This window comes from Eschrichtius robustus, chromosome 4, assembly GCF_028021215.1.
Source record: "Eschrichtius robustus isolate mEscRob2 chromosome 4, mEscRob2.pri, whole genome shotgun sequence".
Lineage (NCBI taxonomy): Eukaryota > Metazoa > Chordata > Mammalia > Artiodactyla > Eschrichtiidae > Eschrichtius > Eschrichtius robustus.
Window position 1 is genome coordinate 138,359,558 of NC_090827.1, and position 18,672 is coordinate 138,378,229.

An 18,672-nucleotide genomic window follows, 5' to 3' on the forward strand; every position below is an offset into this window, starting at 1 on the left:
AAAGGGACCCCTGAGCCAAGGAATGTGTAGGCAGCCTCTAGAAGCTAGAAAAAACTAGCATCTACATAAAGGAACGAAGCTCTGACAACACCTTGATTTTATCCTGGTGAGACTCCTGTTGGACTTCTAACCTACGAACCGCAAGATAATAAATTTTTGTTGTTTAAAGCCACTAAATTTTTGGTAATTTGTTATGACAGCAATAGAAAACTAATACAGGGGTATATATAAATGAAACAAAAGTGTCAAAATGCGGTTAATTGTTAAAGTTGGTTGATGGGTAAATGAGAGTTCCCTATATTATTCTTTCTATTTCTGTTTATATTTCAAAATGAAAAGAAATAATAAAAGAGATCTGCTTCGATGCACTTGGAGAAGTTGATGTATTAAATACCAAATATAGGGACTTCCCTGGCGGTCCAGTGGCTAAGACACCATGCTTCCACTTCAGGGGGCATGGGTTCCATCCTTGGTGGGGAACTAAGATCCCGCATGCTGTGTCTCATGGCTAAAAAATAGAAAAAACAAAAAACAAATATAAGTTATTATTTTTCAATGAATAATGTTACTGCTAAATTAATTAGACTCTGATCTTCACTGATCTACATATCCCTTCTCTAATAGGCAAATCTTGATGGGAAGCCAGGTTTGGCCATCACAGAATCAAGAGCAATGGGGAGCAAGTAGAGTTAGTAGTTATCTTCATGCCTGTGTACTTTATGATGGACAGATATGTCCATCACTACTTTGAGATGTTCGAATTCAGAAGACAGGACACTCTCATTTCAAGAAAATACTAGCGGGAATTACCTGGTGGTCCAGGGGTTAGGACTCCCGCTTCCACTGCAGGGGACACAGGTTAGATCCCTAGTGGGGGAAGTAAGATCCTGCATGCCACACAGTGCGGCCAAAAAAAAAAAAAAAAGACTACTAGCAACATATTAATATATATCATATCCAATTATTTAATAAATTTCTTAAAGCACTGTCTCTTTTCTAAAATTAATTAATTAATTAATTAATTTTTGGCTGTGTTGGGTCTTTGTTGCTGTGTGAGGGCTTTCTGTAGTTGCAGCGAGTGGGGGCCACTCTTCGTTGCGGTGCGCGGGCTTCTTGTTGTCGTGGCTTCTCTTGTTGCGGAGCACGGGCTCTAGGCACGCGGGCTTCAGTAGTTGTGGCACGCAGGCTCAGTAGTTGTGACTTGTGGGCTCTACAGCGCAGGCTCAGTAGTTGTGGTGCACGGGCTTAGTTGCTCTGCAGCATGTGGGCTCTTCCTGGACCATGGCTTGAACCCGTGTCCCCTGCATTGGCAGGCAGATTCTTAACCACTGCGCCACGAGGGAAATCCCTCCTGACTTTTAATAGATTGATTTTGCTCTTTTTGAACTTTATGTAAACTTAATTTTATATAAATCACAGTGTATTGGTTTGTGTCCTCCATCTTTTTTGTTTAACAGTTTAACATTATGTCTATGATAATCCCATTGTTTCTTTTTTTTTTTTAATTATTAGCACCTTTAATTATTATTTATTTATTTATTTGGCTGTGTTGGGTCTTCGTTTCTGTGTCAGGGCTTCCTCTAGTTGCGGCAAGTGGGGGCCACTCTTCATTGCAGTGCGCGGGCCTCTCACTATCGCGGCCTCTATTGTTGCGGAGCACAGGCTCCAGATGCGCAGGCTCAGTAGTTGTGGCTCACGGGCCTAGTTGCACCGCGGCATGTGGGATCTTCCCAGATCAGGGCTCAAACCCGTGTCCCCTGCATTAGCAGGCAGATTCTCAACCACTGCGCCACCAGGGAAGCCCCCATTGTTTCTTATAGCTATAGTTTGTTCATTTTTCAAAGCTGTATGGTATTTCATTATATAACTATGCCACTAATATATTCTACTGTTGATGAACAGCTTGGTTATTTCTAGTTAAGGACTATTATAAAGAATGCTGCTATGAACATTTGGTTCATGTCATTTGGTGCACAAATTACTGTTGAGTAGGACTAAAATGCCTGGGTCAGAGATATGTTCCTGTTCAACTATAGTAAATACTGCCAAACAGACTTCCAAAATGGTTGTGCTAATTTATATTACCAATGTATAAGAGTTCTCACTTATCCCCATCCCCATCAACAATTTTGGTAGTGTCAGACCCTTTTTTTAGTCACTCTGGTGGGTTATAGTGTTTTCTCATTGTGGTTTTAATTTGCATTTCCCTGATTTCTAATAAGGTTGAACATGATTTTCATATGTTTATTCCCTACATTTTGATTCTCTCAGATGTTACACTCAGGGTGTGTCACCTACAGTTAATTCTCAATAATTTCTCCTACTTAATTACATGCTAAGAATACTAAGAAAATGAGGCAAAGTGCCTATTCCCACACTTCTACCTCAACCCCTATTAGTTATTCTAGGGAGAAATTTAGAACTTGATTTCCTTCTTTATCTTACTTCTCACAACTATTAGATCAGCAAGTCCTATTTCCAAAATGAATCTTAAGTCACTCTATTGCCATATGTGCTGCCACAACTTGAATCCAGACCATCAACTCATTCCTGGACTACCACAACCACTTCTTTTTCACAGTTTGGATTTTGCCACTGCCCATCTCCCTTCATTTTCCATACTGCAGCAATAGGGGTGTTAATTAATTGTTAAAACTTTTTGGTGGCTTCCTATTGCCCTGAGAATAAAATTCAAACCCTGCCACATCTAGAAGCCCCTGCAGGTCTGCCTTAGGCTATCTCTCCAATCTCATCTCTAGCCATGCTTTGTTTATTGTGTCCTAGCTACAGTCCTCCTACCAGGCCTTGGTAAATACACTCCCACTTCTTATACCAAGGAGCTTACACCAAGCTCCTTTCATTTTAACAGAATACTTGTCCCATAGCCTGTTCCTTCTCATCCTTTAATTCTCAGTTTAAATCTTACCTCCTTGATTGGTTTTCTTCATAATACTTATCAACAATCTGTAATTATTGAGTTTGGTTTTTGTCAGTTTCCTCTAATAATAGTAATAGTAATAATAATAGTTGTAGTGGTAATGATGACAGATTTTAGTTATTGACCCTTACTGTCTGCCAGGTACCACTCCATGAGTTTTATTTTTAAAAAAATTTATTTATTTGGCTGTGCTGGGTCTTAGTTGTGGCATGCAGGATCTTTAGTTGCGGCATGAGGGATCTTTAGTTGCGGCATGCAAACTCTTAGTTGGGGCATGTGGGATCCAGTTGGGATCCAGTTCCCCGACCAGGGGTCGAACCCAGGCCCCCTGCATTGGGAGCGTGAAGTCTTAGCCACTGGACCACCAGGGAAGTCCCCACCCTATGAGTTTTAAATAAACTTACCCTTTTAATCCTCACAGCAACCATACAACTAGGTACAATTATTCTTCACATTTTACAGATAAGGAAACCAAATCACAGAGAGGTTAAATAATTTGCCCTCAGTTTTACTGTTAGGAAGTGGCAGAGCTGACATTTGAACCCAGATAATCTAGTTTCAGTTTAACCACTGTGCCACTATCATTTTTTTAGAAACTGTAGGTTACAATCTGTATGTACCTGTGTCAGGAAATTAATTTAGTGCTTTTTTAGAAAAGTAAAATGGAATAGATCACATAAGAATGTACTCATTTGTAAGGATATGTACTGGTTTGTGAAGCTTTGGGTTCAATTATATGTATCAAGTCATGAGGTGTGAAAGCTACTGCACTATGCATTCTGCCTTTCTGCGTAACTTCGTGAACTAACCAGTTCACCAGTGTATCCCCAGGGTCTAGCTCAGTCATGGGACCACAGTAAGCACTCAGTGAATACTTAACTAATTGATTAAAATTAGCTATAATAAGTTTTAAGAAGGTGACAAAAACTTTTCCCTAATTTCTCTGATGTCAGAGAAACTTTATTTTTTCTAATGTCAACCACTGAAGTTCATTTGAACTTGAATTTTAAAGATCTCATTTGTGTTGTGCCAGTATTCATAAAGCTATACTAATATTAAATATAACTGGATTGTGTGAAGAATTCAGAAAGGTTATTAATCCTTTGTATACCCTATTGCTTGAAAATCCCTGTTCTTTGAAACCTGGAAGAGAATTCCTTGAGCTTATGCTTTTAGAGTTATTTTTTAAAAAGATTAACTATTACTTCATTATTTGTGTTATTTCAAGTTATTGTAGAAGAAAAAAGACTAAATAGTGTGGCAGGAAAGGCAGACAGTGTTCAGTATCAATCCTAGCTATTACTGGCTGAGAGTTTTTAAGCAAGACCCAAACTTTTGAGAGAGTTCCTATTCTGTTAAACTGGTGTATTAAAACCTACCTAAAAGTAGAGAGACAGGAATGGCAATCTGGTTGAAAGGTAGCCTAGATTTGTTTTGGAGCTATGTTTACATGACAAGCACAGTGTTTTTACCTATTTGTATGATACAGATAAGTAAAAAAAGAGCAAAATTTTCTAGAGGTGCTTTTATTCTCACTTTAAGATTGAATACATCAGTTGTATTAATCGAAGGGAAGGAGCAAAGCCTTTCAAACACAAATTAGCACTGACCCTACCTTGAAGGTTAGAGATAATTGGAAGTATTTAGTACTTCTCTGAGAATTACCTCATAATTAAAGCAGTTATGATGATAAACAGGGCCCAAGGCTCTGCAACTGGAGGTAACGATGTTTCAGTGTATCTAGTTTAAAAATCTAGTCTTTTGAAGAGTTATTTTAGGGCTTCCCAGGTGGCGTAGTGGTTGAGAATCCGCCTGCCAATGCAGGAGACACGGGTTCGAGCCCTGGTCTGGGAAGATCCCACATGCCGCGGAGCAACTAAGCCCGTGCGCCACAGCTACTGAGCCTGCGCTCCAGAGCCCGTGAACCACAACTACTGAAGCCCGCGCGCCTAGAGCCCGTGAACCACAACTACTGAAGCCCGCGCGCCTAGAGCCCGTGCTCCGCAACGAGAGAAGCCACCGCAATGAGAAGCCCACGCACCACAACGAAGAGTAGCCCCACCACAACGAACAGTAGCCCCCGCTCGCCGCAACTAGAGAAAGCCCGCGGACAGCAACGAAGACCCAACACAGCCAAAAAATAAATAAATAAATTTATATTAAAAAAAAAAGAGAGTTATAGGAAGTTAAAAAAAATCTCTGGGTTTAGTTTTATCTTCTCCTTGAACTGTAGGACTTTGAAATAGATTATATCTAATGCATTCTTTGAAACCTTTCTAGTATGCAGTACAGCTATCTGCACGTTGGGTTTTTACCAGCCTGAACCTCAACTGCACTGGTAACAAAAACAAAGATCTTGATGTTCTCTTGGGACTTTGATTTCCTGAGACACCAGGGAGAGGGGGAGGAGAAATGGGTTCAATCACCTGAAGACATATTAGCATACTCCAAACAGGAAAAACAAGATTCACCTTTTAGAGGCTCATTTGAACATGTGATCATCAAGTTTGTATAATTTCTTTAGGTGTTTCATAACTTCTGAGGCCCAGAGAACCATTTTCTCTTTTTTGAAAAGATAACCCTATACCTCTGTTCTAGATTCCAGTTTTTCATTTAAAAAAAAAAAAAAAAGATCAGGCTTCTAACTTCAGTAGTTCAGTAAAATTAAAGCCACATATCCTGGTTAAGTCTATGGATTTAAAAGCAATAAAAATAGGCAGTATTATTGAGCTAAGGTCTTGGTAAGCATTTTACACATATTATCTCATGCAATCCTCACAATAATTGTATCAAATAGGTCTCAGTGGAGGCAGAGAGGCTGGCTAGTTAAGAGGTTGTGACAGTATTACAGAAGCATAAAGGCAGTTTGGAGTAGGGTGGTGGCAGTGGAGAAAGCAGGACTTTGTGACAGACACTTAGGAGGTACAATCAGTCTTGGTGAGTGTCTAGAACACTGCTTGGCAGATGCTTGAGATATATGTAAATGAATGGATTATGGAGGGTGAGGGTTATATGGACTCCTAGGTTATATGGTGGTCCACTCACTAGGATTGGGAAAGGGAAGAAAACCTGGTTAAAGGGGACCTCCCTGGTAGTGCAGTGGTTAAGAATGCACCTGCCAATGCAGGGGACACGGGTTCAAGCCCTGGTCCAGGAAGATCCCACATGCTGTGGAGCAACTAAGCCTGCGAGCCACAACTATTGAGCCCGTGAGCCACAACTATTGAGCCCACGTGCCTAGAGCCTGTGCTCCACAACAAAGAGAAGCCACCGCAATGAGAAGCCTGCACACCGCAACAAAGAGTAGCCCCCACTTGCGTGACTAGAGAAAGCCCACGCACAGCAATGAAGACCCAACACAGCCAAAAAATAAACAAATAAATTTATTTAAAAAAACAAAAACCTGGTTAAAGGATGTACCTCTCTCACATTCCTACTGATAACTGGCTTTCCCATCCCCATTGCCTTGATGGCAGTATTCTGAACCAATAACCTGTTTCTCCAGGCCAGATGGGGATCCTACCCAAGGGCAAATAATCCATAGGATGGATAATGATTTGTGTGATCGGGCTACAAAAAAATAAATTAAGTCTTTCTTTGATGATTTTGAACTAAGAAGCAGAAGAAGAATCTTGCTGAGTAGAGGCCAGATGACAAACTAACGGGGCTTCAGCAATGGCAAATTAGGTCAGTCAGGTTCCCATCAGATACCAGATGGAAAACTCAAACTGAATAATTTGAAGAGAATTATTAAATTATTTACAGAGGTGCAGGTAAGAGTCCGGGAAACCAACAAGGGATAATGCAGTACCCCAAGGACTAGCGGTTATTACACTTAGGCCTGAAGAGGCAAAGGGAAGGATTAGAGATTAACTGTACAGAGAAGGCTCTGCAGTCAACCCTTGGTGACCCATCCTGGGGAATAAGGACTATGACCCCGCTATCTTCTGGCCTTGAATCTCCTGCCGATACTTCCCACTACCTGAATCCATGGAGATACCAAGCAGAACAAGGGATTATCGTAGGTGTAATCTGGGTGGGTCAGCCCTCCCTGACACAGAGCAGGGAAGGGGTGGAGAACAGACATGGAGGAGCAAACAGAAGATAGGTGAAGTTGTTTCCAAGAGGCAGTTACGTGGAAGCAGGAGTTAGTAATATGTGTTTAAAAGAGGGAGAACAAATAGCCAACTCCCTTCACTGACATTAGTGGCACTGCACTACAGTGAAGATACCCAAACACCTACTGTCGAGTTCTTTGCAGACCTTTTGAGTACACATTTACCCTCCAGTTCTTCTCTCCTTGGAAGCACAACCTATTGCCAAGAAAGTCCTGTGTTTCGTCAGTAAAGCATCTTTATGGTTTTTCACTTAAAAAAAAAACTAAAACAGCAACAAACAAAACCACCAACCATAATTAGGTAGCCCATATGAATCTAACTTTGGGAACCATTCCACATACCCTTTTTCTCAACTGAATCCACGTCTTTAATCCACGCATATTTAAATAGATGGTAAAATAGAAAGTGTTCTCTGAGTCATGTGGAGTGTGAATTTGTTGACAGGCTTTTGTAAAAGAGTCAAGCATTACTTGGCGAGACTCCAAAAGGCTGAGTATAGCAGGAAGAGCACTTAGTTGGTAGTTAAAAACACAAGGCTTCACCAATAAGAGAGCTAGAAAAGATGGCGCCTCTCTGGAATACACTTAGTGGTGGAAGCACAGTGGAAAACAAGAAAGGCTTTATTGTTTACAGTTGTTGTAATGTGCGAATAGTTTATTAGCCCTAGGAAAATAAGGAATTTATGCCTAGTACAACTTTTGAGTAAACAAAAAAAGATAGTATCTCGAGTTTAATGTGATTGAAGCAAGACTCATGGGATGGGAGTCCTGTACACATTTGGCAGCCCTTAAAGGAAGCCAGGAGGGACCCATTGTCAAGTCCATACGAACGTCAGGTACAGATATTTTCAGGGGGTTGGGGGGGACGGTCCCTCAGGGGAAATTTTTTTCACCTAGCTGAACCCATTTTCGGCGAACTTGCACGGGAACAGAAACATTATTAACTCATAAATACACACATATGAAACCAATATCACTCATTTGAGTGCCAAGTAGAAAGCTCTCATTGCATTTTAAAAATCAAAATATATTTGTACCTTTTTAACATATATCCATTCCAGGAAAAAGTATTTGGAGCATGGTTAATTTGTAAAAAAGTGTTCTCTACAAATTCAAAAACATGTGTATAAAATAAACAACAAGGACCTACTGTATAGCACAGGGAAGTATATTCAGTATCTTGTAATAACCTATAATGGGAAAGAATCTGGAAAAGAATATATATATGTATAACTGAATCACATTATAAAAAAAAAAAGACACACACAGAAAAACCTCATAAAATTGTTTAAAAAGCCGGCGAAGTATTAACAATCTGTTTTACTCCATACGACTTTAAAAATATTTCGGATCGTGGGTGGGAATAGGGGCGGAGAAGTGCACTAATCCTAGTGCCGGGGCAAAGGTTTCATAACTTTACCTACAGATTACACTGTTTTTATTTTGGACGCGGCTCAAGATTACAGATGACCGCAGTGCCCCAAAGCGCCGGGGGAAACTTTTTCACGGGGCGAGGCGACAGACGCAGGGGACAAGGTGGCCCGATGGTGGTATCCAGGCCCATTCAGGAGCCGCCCAGCCTCGGCGGCCAAGATTACCCACCTCGCCTGGAGTCAACTGCACTTCAGGGCCTGTGGCAAAGCGACCCCACCGCCCGCCCCGAGCCATGTGCGTAGCGCGCCCCGCCCCTCGCTCGCAGCCGGCGGAGCGAGACGCGAGCCCGTCGCGAGTCACAGAGGATTGGTGCGCGCCCCGCCCCTGCGCCCGCAGAGGGGGCCGCCGTAGCCCGCGAATCGGGGAATCACCCAGTTCGCTCTCCTTCCCCCTCGGCTGGCCGCTGGGGCGGGGCCAGCCTTCAAGCAGGGCGGCACCCAGGCGGTATAGTCAGTCAACCACCGCGGGCGGCGGCCCGGCGAGGGCACAAGCCGGTGAGCGGCCACGTCACGCTCCTCCGGGAGGCCCCGCCCCCGCTCTATCCTCTCGGACCGCCCCCTCCACGCCCCCGCCTCCGCCTCTGCCCCCACGAGCAGTTACTGGCTCTGGGAGCGCGAGCCTCCCTGATTCCGGTGGAGGTACTACAGCTTCGCGTTGCGGCGTTTCTGCCGCAGCCCGCGTCAAGTGAGGGCTCCCGGCCCCCGGCTGCGGCGCCCGGCGCGTGTTGGCAGGCTCGGGGCTCGCGCCGCTGACGCGGGCTGGGCCGGCGGGCGGTTAGCGCCCCGTTCGACGCCGGGAGCTCCGCGGCCTGAGCCGACGCGGGCGGCCGGGCTCTCGGGTTCTCTTCCCCAGGCCGGAGCCAGTCGGTGTCCCGGCGGAGAGACGGGCAGCCGGGCTCCCTGGCCCCGGGCCGCCCCCGGCTGGGGCGGCTGGGGCAGGGGAACGATGTCTGCTCGCGTCCGGGTGCCCGCCGCTCACCCTCAGGAGGAGCGGCCCGCGGTACCAGCTGAGAGGGAGTCGCTGTCGGCCGCGGCGAGCCGGCAAGCCGGGAAGCTGCCTCCGCCCGAACGGGAGGGCAAGGAGGCAGCGAGGGAGGAGAGGAACGCGCTCGCCACCAGCACGGGGGCGCGGGGAGAGCCCTTGCCGGCGCCCGTGCTGGGACACAGCGTGCCTCAGGCGGCCGTGTCCGTGAAGCCCCTGGCGCTGCATCTGGCGCACAAGGCGCGCGGGCAGGGGGGGCCCTTCGGCTGGGAGCCGCCGCCACCGCTGCCGCGGGACTCGCCGGCCGAAGACGCCCGGGAGGAGGAGGCGGCGGCAGGCTCTGAGGAAAAGCTGCCGCCGCCGCCGCCGCCGCCGCCGCCGCCGCCGCCGCCGCCGCCGCCGCCGCCGCCGCCGAAGGAGAATCCCTGGACCAAAAAGCCTCCCCAGCACCTGTCCCCCGCCGGGACGGGGCCGCCGCCGCTGCCCCCATTGGAAACCCTGGAGGCAGGTCTGTGGCTCCTCTGCGGTGGGCACCGGGAGGGTGTGTGCAGGGGCGACTCGCGTGGCGGCAGAGGCTGGCGGGGGGTGGGGGTTGGGGTGGGGGAGGGGCAGGCCTCCGTTCCCTGTCAGTCGGAGGTATTTCGTTCCAAGGTGTCATTCACTTTGCCTGTTTACATAAATGGACATCTGGGAAGGGAGCAGCAGGAAGAGGTGGGACCTCGGGTTCTCCTTGACTGGTGGGGCACGGCGGGGGTCACGGAGCTGAGCCGCTCGGCGGGCACAGCCTCACTTATGTCTTACCCCACGTGTTAGTGACGTGGGACAGCTGACTTTAGGTAGGTGTTGCAGTTCATCCTATAGAAAAGTTTCTGTAGACTTTTTAAAAAGAGGTGAAGCCAGTCGGAGCAAGGGGGTTTATATGTTAAGTGGAAGAACAATTGTGAATTTTTTATTGTGAAATAATTGGTAAGCTGAAAATTTCAGTGTTTTCAAAACCGTGCTAAGTAGTCATATTAAAAATGAGATGCTGTGCTGTAGTTGCTACTCAAAAGCTTTGAGTTTACGACTGTGGTGGAAACTGGTTGAAATGAAATAGGATAGTTGACGAGAGAGTGAATTGCCCATTAGGTGAACAGTAGTCTTCTGACATTCAGTTAGCTCCCCTCTCTAGGGGAGGTAAGATTATGCCACTGCATTTGAATGCTGACCAATGCAGTATGGCCCTTGGTGCTTTATTTTGGTTATAGCAACTGCAGGTTTTTTTTTTTAATTTTTAGTTTAAGTGGAAATACTAAATAAACCGAAGACAGAAACCAGTATCTCCTAGTTTTGCTTTCTAATTAAGTTGTAGTAAATTAGTTGAACTTTTCATATAGAAATTACAGCTGTTTACGTACAAGTCTTCACTCTTCTTAAAATTAAGGTTAACAGTGGAACAGGGAAAATTCAAGCATGTTTACAGGGTTGTGAGGCTCAAAAGAGATAAAGGAAATGGTTAAATATAAGGTGATTGTTATAGACACACATATTGCAGGTATAGAGGTATAGTAACATTTCTTCCAAGGAACTCCAACAGAGTGAGATAAGTGATAATTGATTTGCACAGTAATATTCAAATCATTTTTTTTTAATGCTGTGGTACAGTATAACTTTATTTAAACAAAAGTTATTTTACAGCTGAGGTCTGATAAATGGTTTTTAAATCATCATTCTTGATAAATCTTTAACACTTGCAGAAAAAGCTGTTTAAAATTTTGCTCTAAATTTAATACTGCCACCAGTCTCTCCTAGCTGCAAAGATCTATTTGTTTACTAGTATTAATAACTGAAGTGAACAAAAATCTTAAAGCAAAATCTCTATAAAATTTAGCAAAGGGAAAGAAAACTCTAGTGAATCTTAATGGCTGTTTCCCCTCCCTACTTCTAGACTTACACACATTATACATTATATTCAGTGATCTACAAAAAAAACCCTATTGGTTGTACAGTTAATTTGACAGGTTTTAAAACTTTCAAGATGAGACTCAGAAATTTTAATTGGAAATGACCTTGTGAAAATATTTAACAGTTTAATATAATTAACCTACAGGTGCCTTCACTGGGGTCCTTAATCTTTGTTGGAGATTAAGAACCAGGTGATGCTTGATGTATGGTGTGGTTCATGGGGATTTTAATTTTGCTGATGTTTCTCTGTAGGCAGCATTTCTGTTCTTGGAATCTATTTTGTGCCCTCAGGAATACCGTTCTTCCTGTGTGAAGTGCTAGAGTAACTTTATAGCCTCTCCCCAGTACTGACTCTATACTTCTACACAACTTCTATTAGTAATTGAATAACTTAGGTAACTTTGATAAGAGATTTGTTGTGTAGAAACGCACAACTTGGGTTCTAGTCCACATAGTGTTACTACCTAGCTAGTTGACTTTTGTGACGATTTCTGGGCCTTGTAAATGAATGAAGTGGATATATTTTCTTTCATTTCTTAATACCAGATTGCCTTCTATAACCTGGGTCTGCCGGCTTCCTATTATCCTAAGCAAATTTGCAACCTCAAGAATAATGAAATAGGAGCAGAGGACCTTTAGGGTCCAGGGTCCAGAGTAAGTGCAAACTAAGGGAGTGTTAAATTAGTACAATAATCTTATTAGTAGGAGGCCTATGTGATTTATCCTATAAACCAGGATATTCATGAGAGGGAAAGAGGATATTAATTATGCTGTAATAACAGAATTAAACTATGTTTGTCCTAACCAAACCTGGATTTACTGTCACTCACTCAATGAGATACAGGAATTCCATCCATAAAATTTCGCCAGAAAGTTTATTACCAGAGATAGAAACATAGGAAATGTAGAGAAGTATTTAAGGACTTGTAATCATGAATTTTCTGTTAGAACCTGCAGTTCTAACTGAACTGCAGGTGAGGCATTCTTCAGACCTTGTGACACACTTTCCTCCACTTTTGGGATGGTTCTGGCTTGTGTATTGCTGTTTCTGGTAATCCAGATAAGGCCCTCTTTTCAACCAAAGCCTGGCCCACAGGAGAAGCCTAGAATAGTGTCACTGCAGTTTTAAATTCCGGTCAGGAGACTGGAAAGAATTGTCCCCCAATCCTTGTTTAAAGTAGTTTTATTTATTTTGGAGACCTTTATTAAAATCACAGTATGGGATTTATGAATCACTTACCTGTACCCATGGTTACATTTTGCATATTAAAAATCAGCTTTCTAATACAATTTTAATTCTTTTACACACAAAAACGATGTATAAAAATATTGATTTTGGGAGTTCCCCGGTGGCTTAGTGGTTAGGATTTGGTGCTTTCACTGCAGAGGCCCAGGTTCGATCCCTGGTCAGGGAACCACCCCGCGTGCCGCGAGGCGCAGCCAAAATACAAAAAATAAAAATAAAATGATTTTTTTTTCATCTTTTTCATCCTTCGTCTTCTTGACTCCATCAACCTTCTTTTCTCCAAGTGTGCTTCCCAGAAACCTCAAATAAGCTTACTGTAACTCTAATAACATTTTAATTAAGTTATGTAAATGATACATAAATATGTTCTTGTAAAGGAACTTTTGATGTTCCCTTCAGAAAAAAGATAGTCATGTTAGCAGTTTACTGAATATCCTTTCAGTCCTTTCTGTGAAATTACTTCCAAATATAGTGTTTTGTATATGTGTTTAGAATATTTTTAAAGTATTGGTAGATCTTTTATTTTTCTTCTTTACAACTAGTGAGTTTTTTATTTTTTAAATTAAGGTACAATTGACATCAGTTTCAGGTGTGCAACATAATGATTCGAGATTTGTATATACATATTGCGAAATGATCACCATAAGTTTAGTTAACTACCATCTACATACTTAGTTATAAAAAAATTTTTTTCCTTGTGATGAAGTTGATCCTTTTTAATGTAAACTTTAAAAAATTGCTGAGAAGTGGTCCATAAATATAACCTGATGTAGTTAATTTAGCCATTTACCTATTAATCAACATCTTGGTTGTTACAAACATTTTTATGCATGCCTTTTATCCTAGAGAAAATACATATCTGATTTTCTCTAGGAGAGAAAAGTGGAATTGTTAGGTCACAGTGTATTTGTTGACAAGTTGCTCTTGAAAATGACTACTAATTGATAACTCCCACTTTCAGAGTACGAGAAGTAAGTAGGTTTTTTTACATGTTTTTTTAAAATTTTGTTTTATTTATTCTTTATACAGCAGGTTTTTATTGTTATCTGTTTTACACATATTAGTGTGTATATGTCAATCCCAATCTCCCAATTCATCCCACCGCCACCACCCCCACACCCTGCCACTTTCCCCCCTTGGGGTCCATACGTTTGTTCTCTACATCTGTGTCTCTATTTCTGCCCTGCAAACCGGTTCGTCTGTACCATTTCTCTAGGTTCCACATGTATGAGTTAATATACGATATTTGTTTTTCTCTTTCTGACTTACTTCACTCTGTATGACAGTCTCTAGATCCGTCCACATGTCTACAAATGACCCAATTTCGTTCCTTTTCATGGCTGAGTAATAATCCTTTGTATATATGTACCACATCTTCTTTATCCATTCGTCTGTCGATGGGCGTTTAGGTTGCTTCCATGACCAGACTATTGTAAATAGTGCTGCAGTGAACGTTGGGGTGCATGTGTGTTGTTGAATTACGGTTTCCTCTGGGTATATGCCTAGTAGTGGGATTGCTGGGTCATACGGTAACTCTATTTTTAGTTTTTTAAGGAACCTCCATACTGTTCTCCATAGTGGCAGTATCAATTTACATTCCCACCAACAATGCAAGAGTGTTCGCTTTTCTCCATAACCCTCTCCAGCATTTGTTGTTTGTAGATTTTCTGATGATGCCCATTCTAACTGGGGTGAGGTGATACCTCATGGTAGTTTTGATTTGCATTTCTCTAATAATTAGTGATGTTGAGCAGCTTTTCATGTGCTTCTTGGCTATCTGTATGTCTTCTTTGGAGAAATGTCTATTTAGGTCTTCTACCCATTTTTGGATTGGGTTGTTTGTTTTTTTAATATTGAGCTGCATGAGCTGTTTATATATTTTGGAGATTAATCCTTTGTCTGTTTGTCTGTTGATTCGTTTGCAAATATTTTCTCCCATTCTGAGGTTTGTCTTTTTGTCTTGCTTGTAGTTTCCTTTGCTTTGCAAAAGCTTTTAAGTTTCATTAGGTCCCATTTCTTTATTTTTGTTTTTATTTTCATTACTCTAGGAGGTGGATCAAATAAGATCTTGCTGTGATTTATGTCAAAGAGTGTTCTTCCTATGTTTTCCTCTAAGAGTTGTATAGTGTCCGGTCTTACATTTAGGTCTCTAATCTCTTTTGAGTTTATTTTTGTTTATGGTGTTAAGGAGTGTTCTAATTTCGTTCTTTTACGTGTAGCTGTACGGTTTTCCCAGCACCACTTATTGAAGAGACTGTCTTTTCTCCATTGTATATCCTTGCCTCCTTTGTCATAGATTAGTTGACCAGAGGTGTGTGGGTTTACCTCTGGGCTTTCTATCCTGTTCCAGTGATCTATATTTCTGTTTTAGTGCCGGTACCATATTGTCTTGATTACTGTAGCTTTGTAGTACAGTCTGAAGTCAGGGAGTCTGATTCCTCCAGCTCCGTTTTTTTCCCTCAAGATTGCTTTGGCTATTCGGGGTCTTTTGTGTCTCCATACAAATTTTAAGATTTTTTGTTCTAGTTCTGTAAAACATGCCACTGGTAATTTGATGGGGATTGCATTGAATCTGTAGATTGCTTTGGATAGTATAGTCATCTTCACAATATTGAGTCTTCCAATCCAAGGACACGGTATACCTCTCCATTTGTTTGTGTCATCTTTGATTTCTTTCATCAGTGTCTTACAGTTTTCTGAGTACAGGTCTTTTACCTCCTTATGTAGGTTTATTCCTAGGTATTTTATTCTTTTTGTTGCAGTGGTGAATGGGATTGTTTCCTTAATTTCTCTTTCTGATCTTTCGTTGTTAGTGTACAGGGATGCAAGAGATTTCTGTGCATTAATTTTGTATTCTGCAACTTTACCAAATTCTTTGATTAGCTCTATTAGTTTTCTGGTGGCATCTTTCGGATTCTCTATGTATAGTATCATGTCATCTGCAAACAGTGACAGTTTTACTTCTTCTTTTCCAAGTTGTATTCCTTTTATTTCATTTTCTTCTCTGATTGCCGTGACTAGGACTTCCAGAACTATGTTGAATAATAGTGGCGAGAGTGGACATCCTTGTCTTGTTCCTGATCTTAGAGAAAATGCTTTCAGTTTTTCACCATTGAGAATGATGTTTGCTGTCATTTTGTTGTATAAGGGCTTTATTATGTTGAGGTAGTTTCCCTCTATGCCCACTTTCTGGAGAGTTTTTATCATAAATGGGTGTTGAATTTTGTCAGAAGCTTTTTCTGCATCTATTGAGATGATCATGTGGTTTTTCTTCTTCAAGTTGTTAATATGGTGTATCACATTGATTGATTGGCGTACACTGAAGAATCCCTGCATCCCTGGGATAAATCCCACTTGATCATGGTGTATGATCCTTTTAATGTGTTGTTGGATTCTGTTTGCTAGTATTTTGTTGAGGATTTTTGCATCTATATTCATCAGTGATATTGATCTGTAATTTTCTTTTTTTTTTTGTAGTAACTTTGCCTTGTTTGGTATCAGGGTGATGGTGGCCACATAGAATGAGTTTGGGAGTGTTCCTTCCTCTGCAATTTTTTGGAAGAGTTTGAGAAGGATAGGTGTTAGTTCTTCTCTAAATGTTTGATAGACATCACCTGTGAAGCCATCTGGTTCTGGACGATTGTTTGTTGGAAGATTTTTAATCACAGTTTCAATTTCATTACCTGTGATTGGTCTGTTCATATTTTCTATTTCTTCCTGGTTTAGTCTTGGAAGGTTATACCTTTCTAAGAATTTGTCCACTTCTTCTAGGTTGTCCATTTTATTGGCATAGAGTTGCTTGTAGTAGTCTCTTAGTATGCTTTGTATTTCTGCAGTGTCTGTTGTATGTTCTCCTTTTTCATTTCTAATTTTATTGATTTGAGTCCTCTCTTCTTGATGAGTCTGGCTAAAGGTTTATCAATTTTGTTTATCTTCTCAAAGAACCAGCTTTTAGTTTTATTGATCTTTGCTATTGTTTTCTTTGTTTCTATTTCATTTATTTCTGCTCTGATCTTTATGATTTCTTTCCTTCTACTAACTTTGGGTTTTCTTTGTTCTTCTTTCTCTAGTTCCTTTAGGTGTAAGGTTAGATTTTTTATTTGAGATTTTTCTTGTTTCTTGACGTAGGCTTGTTTGCTATAAACTTCCCTCTTAGAACTGCTTTTGCTGCATCCCATAGGTTTTGGATCGTCGTGTTTTCGTTGTCATTTGTCTCTAGGTATTTTTTGATTTCCTTTTTGATTTCTTCAGTGATCTCTTGGTTATTTAGTAATGTACTGTTTAGCCTCCATGTGTTTGTGTTTTTTATGTTTTTTTCCCTGTAATTGATTTCTAATCTCATAGCGCTGTGGTCGGAAAAGATGCTTCAAATGATTTCAATTTTCTTAAGTTTACCGAGGCTTGATTTGTGACCCAAGATGTGTCCTATCCTGGAGAATGTTCCGTGTACACTAGAGGAGAAAGTGTAATCTGCTGTTTTTTGGATGGAATGTCCTATAAATATCAATTAAATCTATCTGGTCTGTTGTGTCATTTAAACCTTGTGTTTCCTTATTAATTTTCTCTCTGGATGATCTGTCCATTGCTGTAAGTGAGGTGTTAAAAAGTCCCCTACTATTATTGTGTCACTGTTGATTTCCTCTTTTATGGCTGTTATAGCATTTGCCTTATGTATTGAGGTGCTCCTATGTTGGGTGTATATATATTTATAATTGTTGTATCTTCTTCTTGGATTGATCCCTTGATCATTATGTAGTGTCCTTCTTTGTCTCTTGTAATATTCTTTATTTTAAAGTCTATTTTATCTCGTATGAGAATTGCTACTCCCGCTTTCTTTTGATTTCCATTTGCATGGAATATCTTTTTCCATTTCCTCACTTTCAGTATGTATATGTCCCTAGGTCTGCAGTGGGTTTCTTGTAGACAGAGTATATATGGGTCTTGTTTTTGTATCCATTCAGCAAGCCTGTGTCTTTTGGTTGGAGCATTTAATCCATTCACGTTTAAGGTAATTATCGATATGTATGTTCCTATGACCATTTTCTTAATTGTTTTGGGTTTGTTTTTGTAGGTCTTTTTCTTCTCTTGTGTTTCCCACTTAGAGAAGTTCCTTTTGCATTTGTTGTAGATCTGGTGTGGTGGTGCTGAATTCTCTTAACTTTTGCTTGTCTGTAAAGCTTCTGATTTCTCCATTGAACCTGAATGAGATCCTTGCCAGGTAGAGTAATCTTGGTTGTAGGTTCTTCCCTTTCATCACTTTAAATATATCATGCCACTCCCTTCTGGCTTGTAGAGTTTCTGCTGAGAAATCAGCTGTTAACCTTATGGGAGTTCCCTTGTATGTTATTTGTCATTTTTCCCTTGCTGCTTTCAATAATTTTTCTTTGTTTTTAATTTTTGTCAGTTTGATTACTATGTGTCTCCATGTGTTTCTTCTTTGGTTTATCCTGCCTGGGACTCTCTGCGCCTCCTGGACTTGGGTGGCTATTTCCTTTCCTATGTTAGGGAAGTTTTCGACTGTAATCTCTTCACATATTTTCTCAGGTCCTATCTCTCTCTCTTTTCCTTCTGGGACGCCTATAATGCGAATGTTGTTGTGTTTGATATTGTCCCAGAGGTCTCAGGCTGTCTTCATTTCTTTTCATTCTTTTTTGTTTATTCTGTTCCGTGGCAATGAATTCCACCATTCTGTCTTCCAGGTCACTTATCCATTCTTCTGCCTCAGTTATTCTGCTATTGGTTCCTTCTAGTGTCTTTTTCATTTCAGTTATTGTATTGTTCATCTCTGTTGGTTTGTTCTTTAATTCTTCTAGGTGTTTGTTCTTTAATTCTTCTAGGTCTTTGTTAAACATTTCTTGCATCTTCTCCATCTTTGCCTCCATTCTTTTTCCGAGGTCCTGGATCATCTTCACTATCATTATTCTGAATTTTTTTTCTGGAAGGTTACGTATCTCCACTTCATTTAGTTGTTTTTCTGGGGTTTTATCTTGTTCCTTCATCTGGTGCAAAGTC

General features: G+C 41.4%; 1 protein-coding gene across 8 annotated transcripts in view; it reads left to right on the top strand.

Annotated features, from left to right (window-relative positions):
• Positions 1-9,089: 9,089 nt before the first annotated feature.
• Positions 9,090-18,672, top strand: part of LARP1B (La ribonucleoprotein 1B) — a 128,575-nt gene continuing 118,992 nt past the window's right edge. For all 8 annotated transcript variants that reach the window (XM_068543425.1, XM_068543426.1, XM_068543428.1 and 5 more), the window contains exon 1: positions 9,090-9,978. In XM_068543425.1, the coding sequence (XP_068399526.1) occupies positions 9,435-9,978 (544 nt within the window). In that variant the 5' untranslated portion in view covers positions 9,090-9,434. The remainder of the gene's footprint in view (positions 9,979-18,672) is intronic.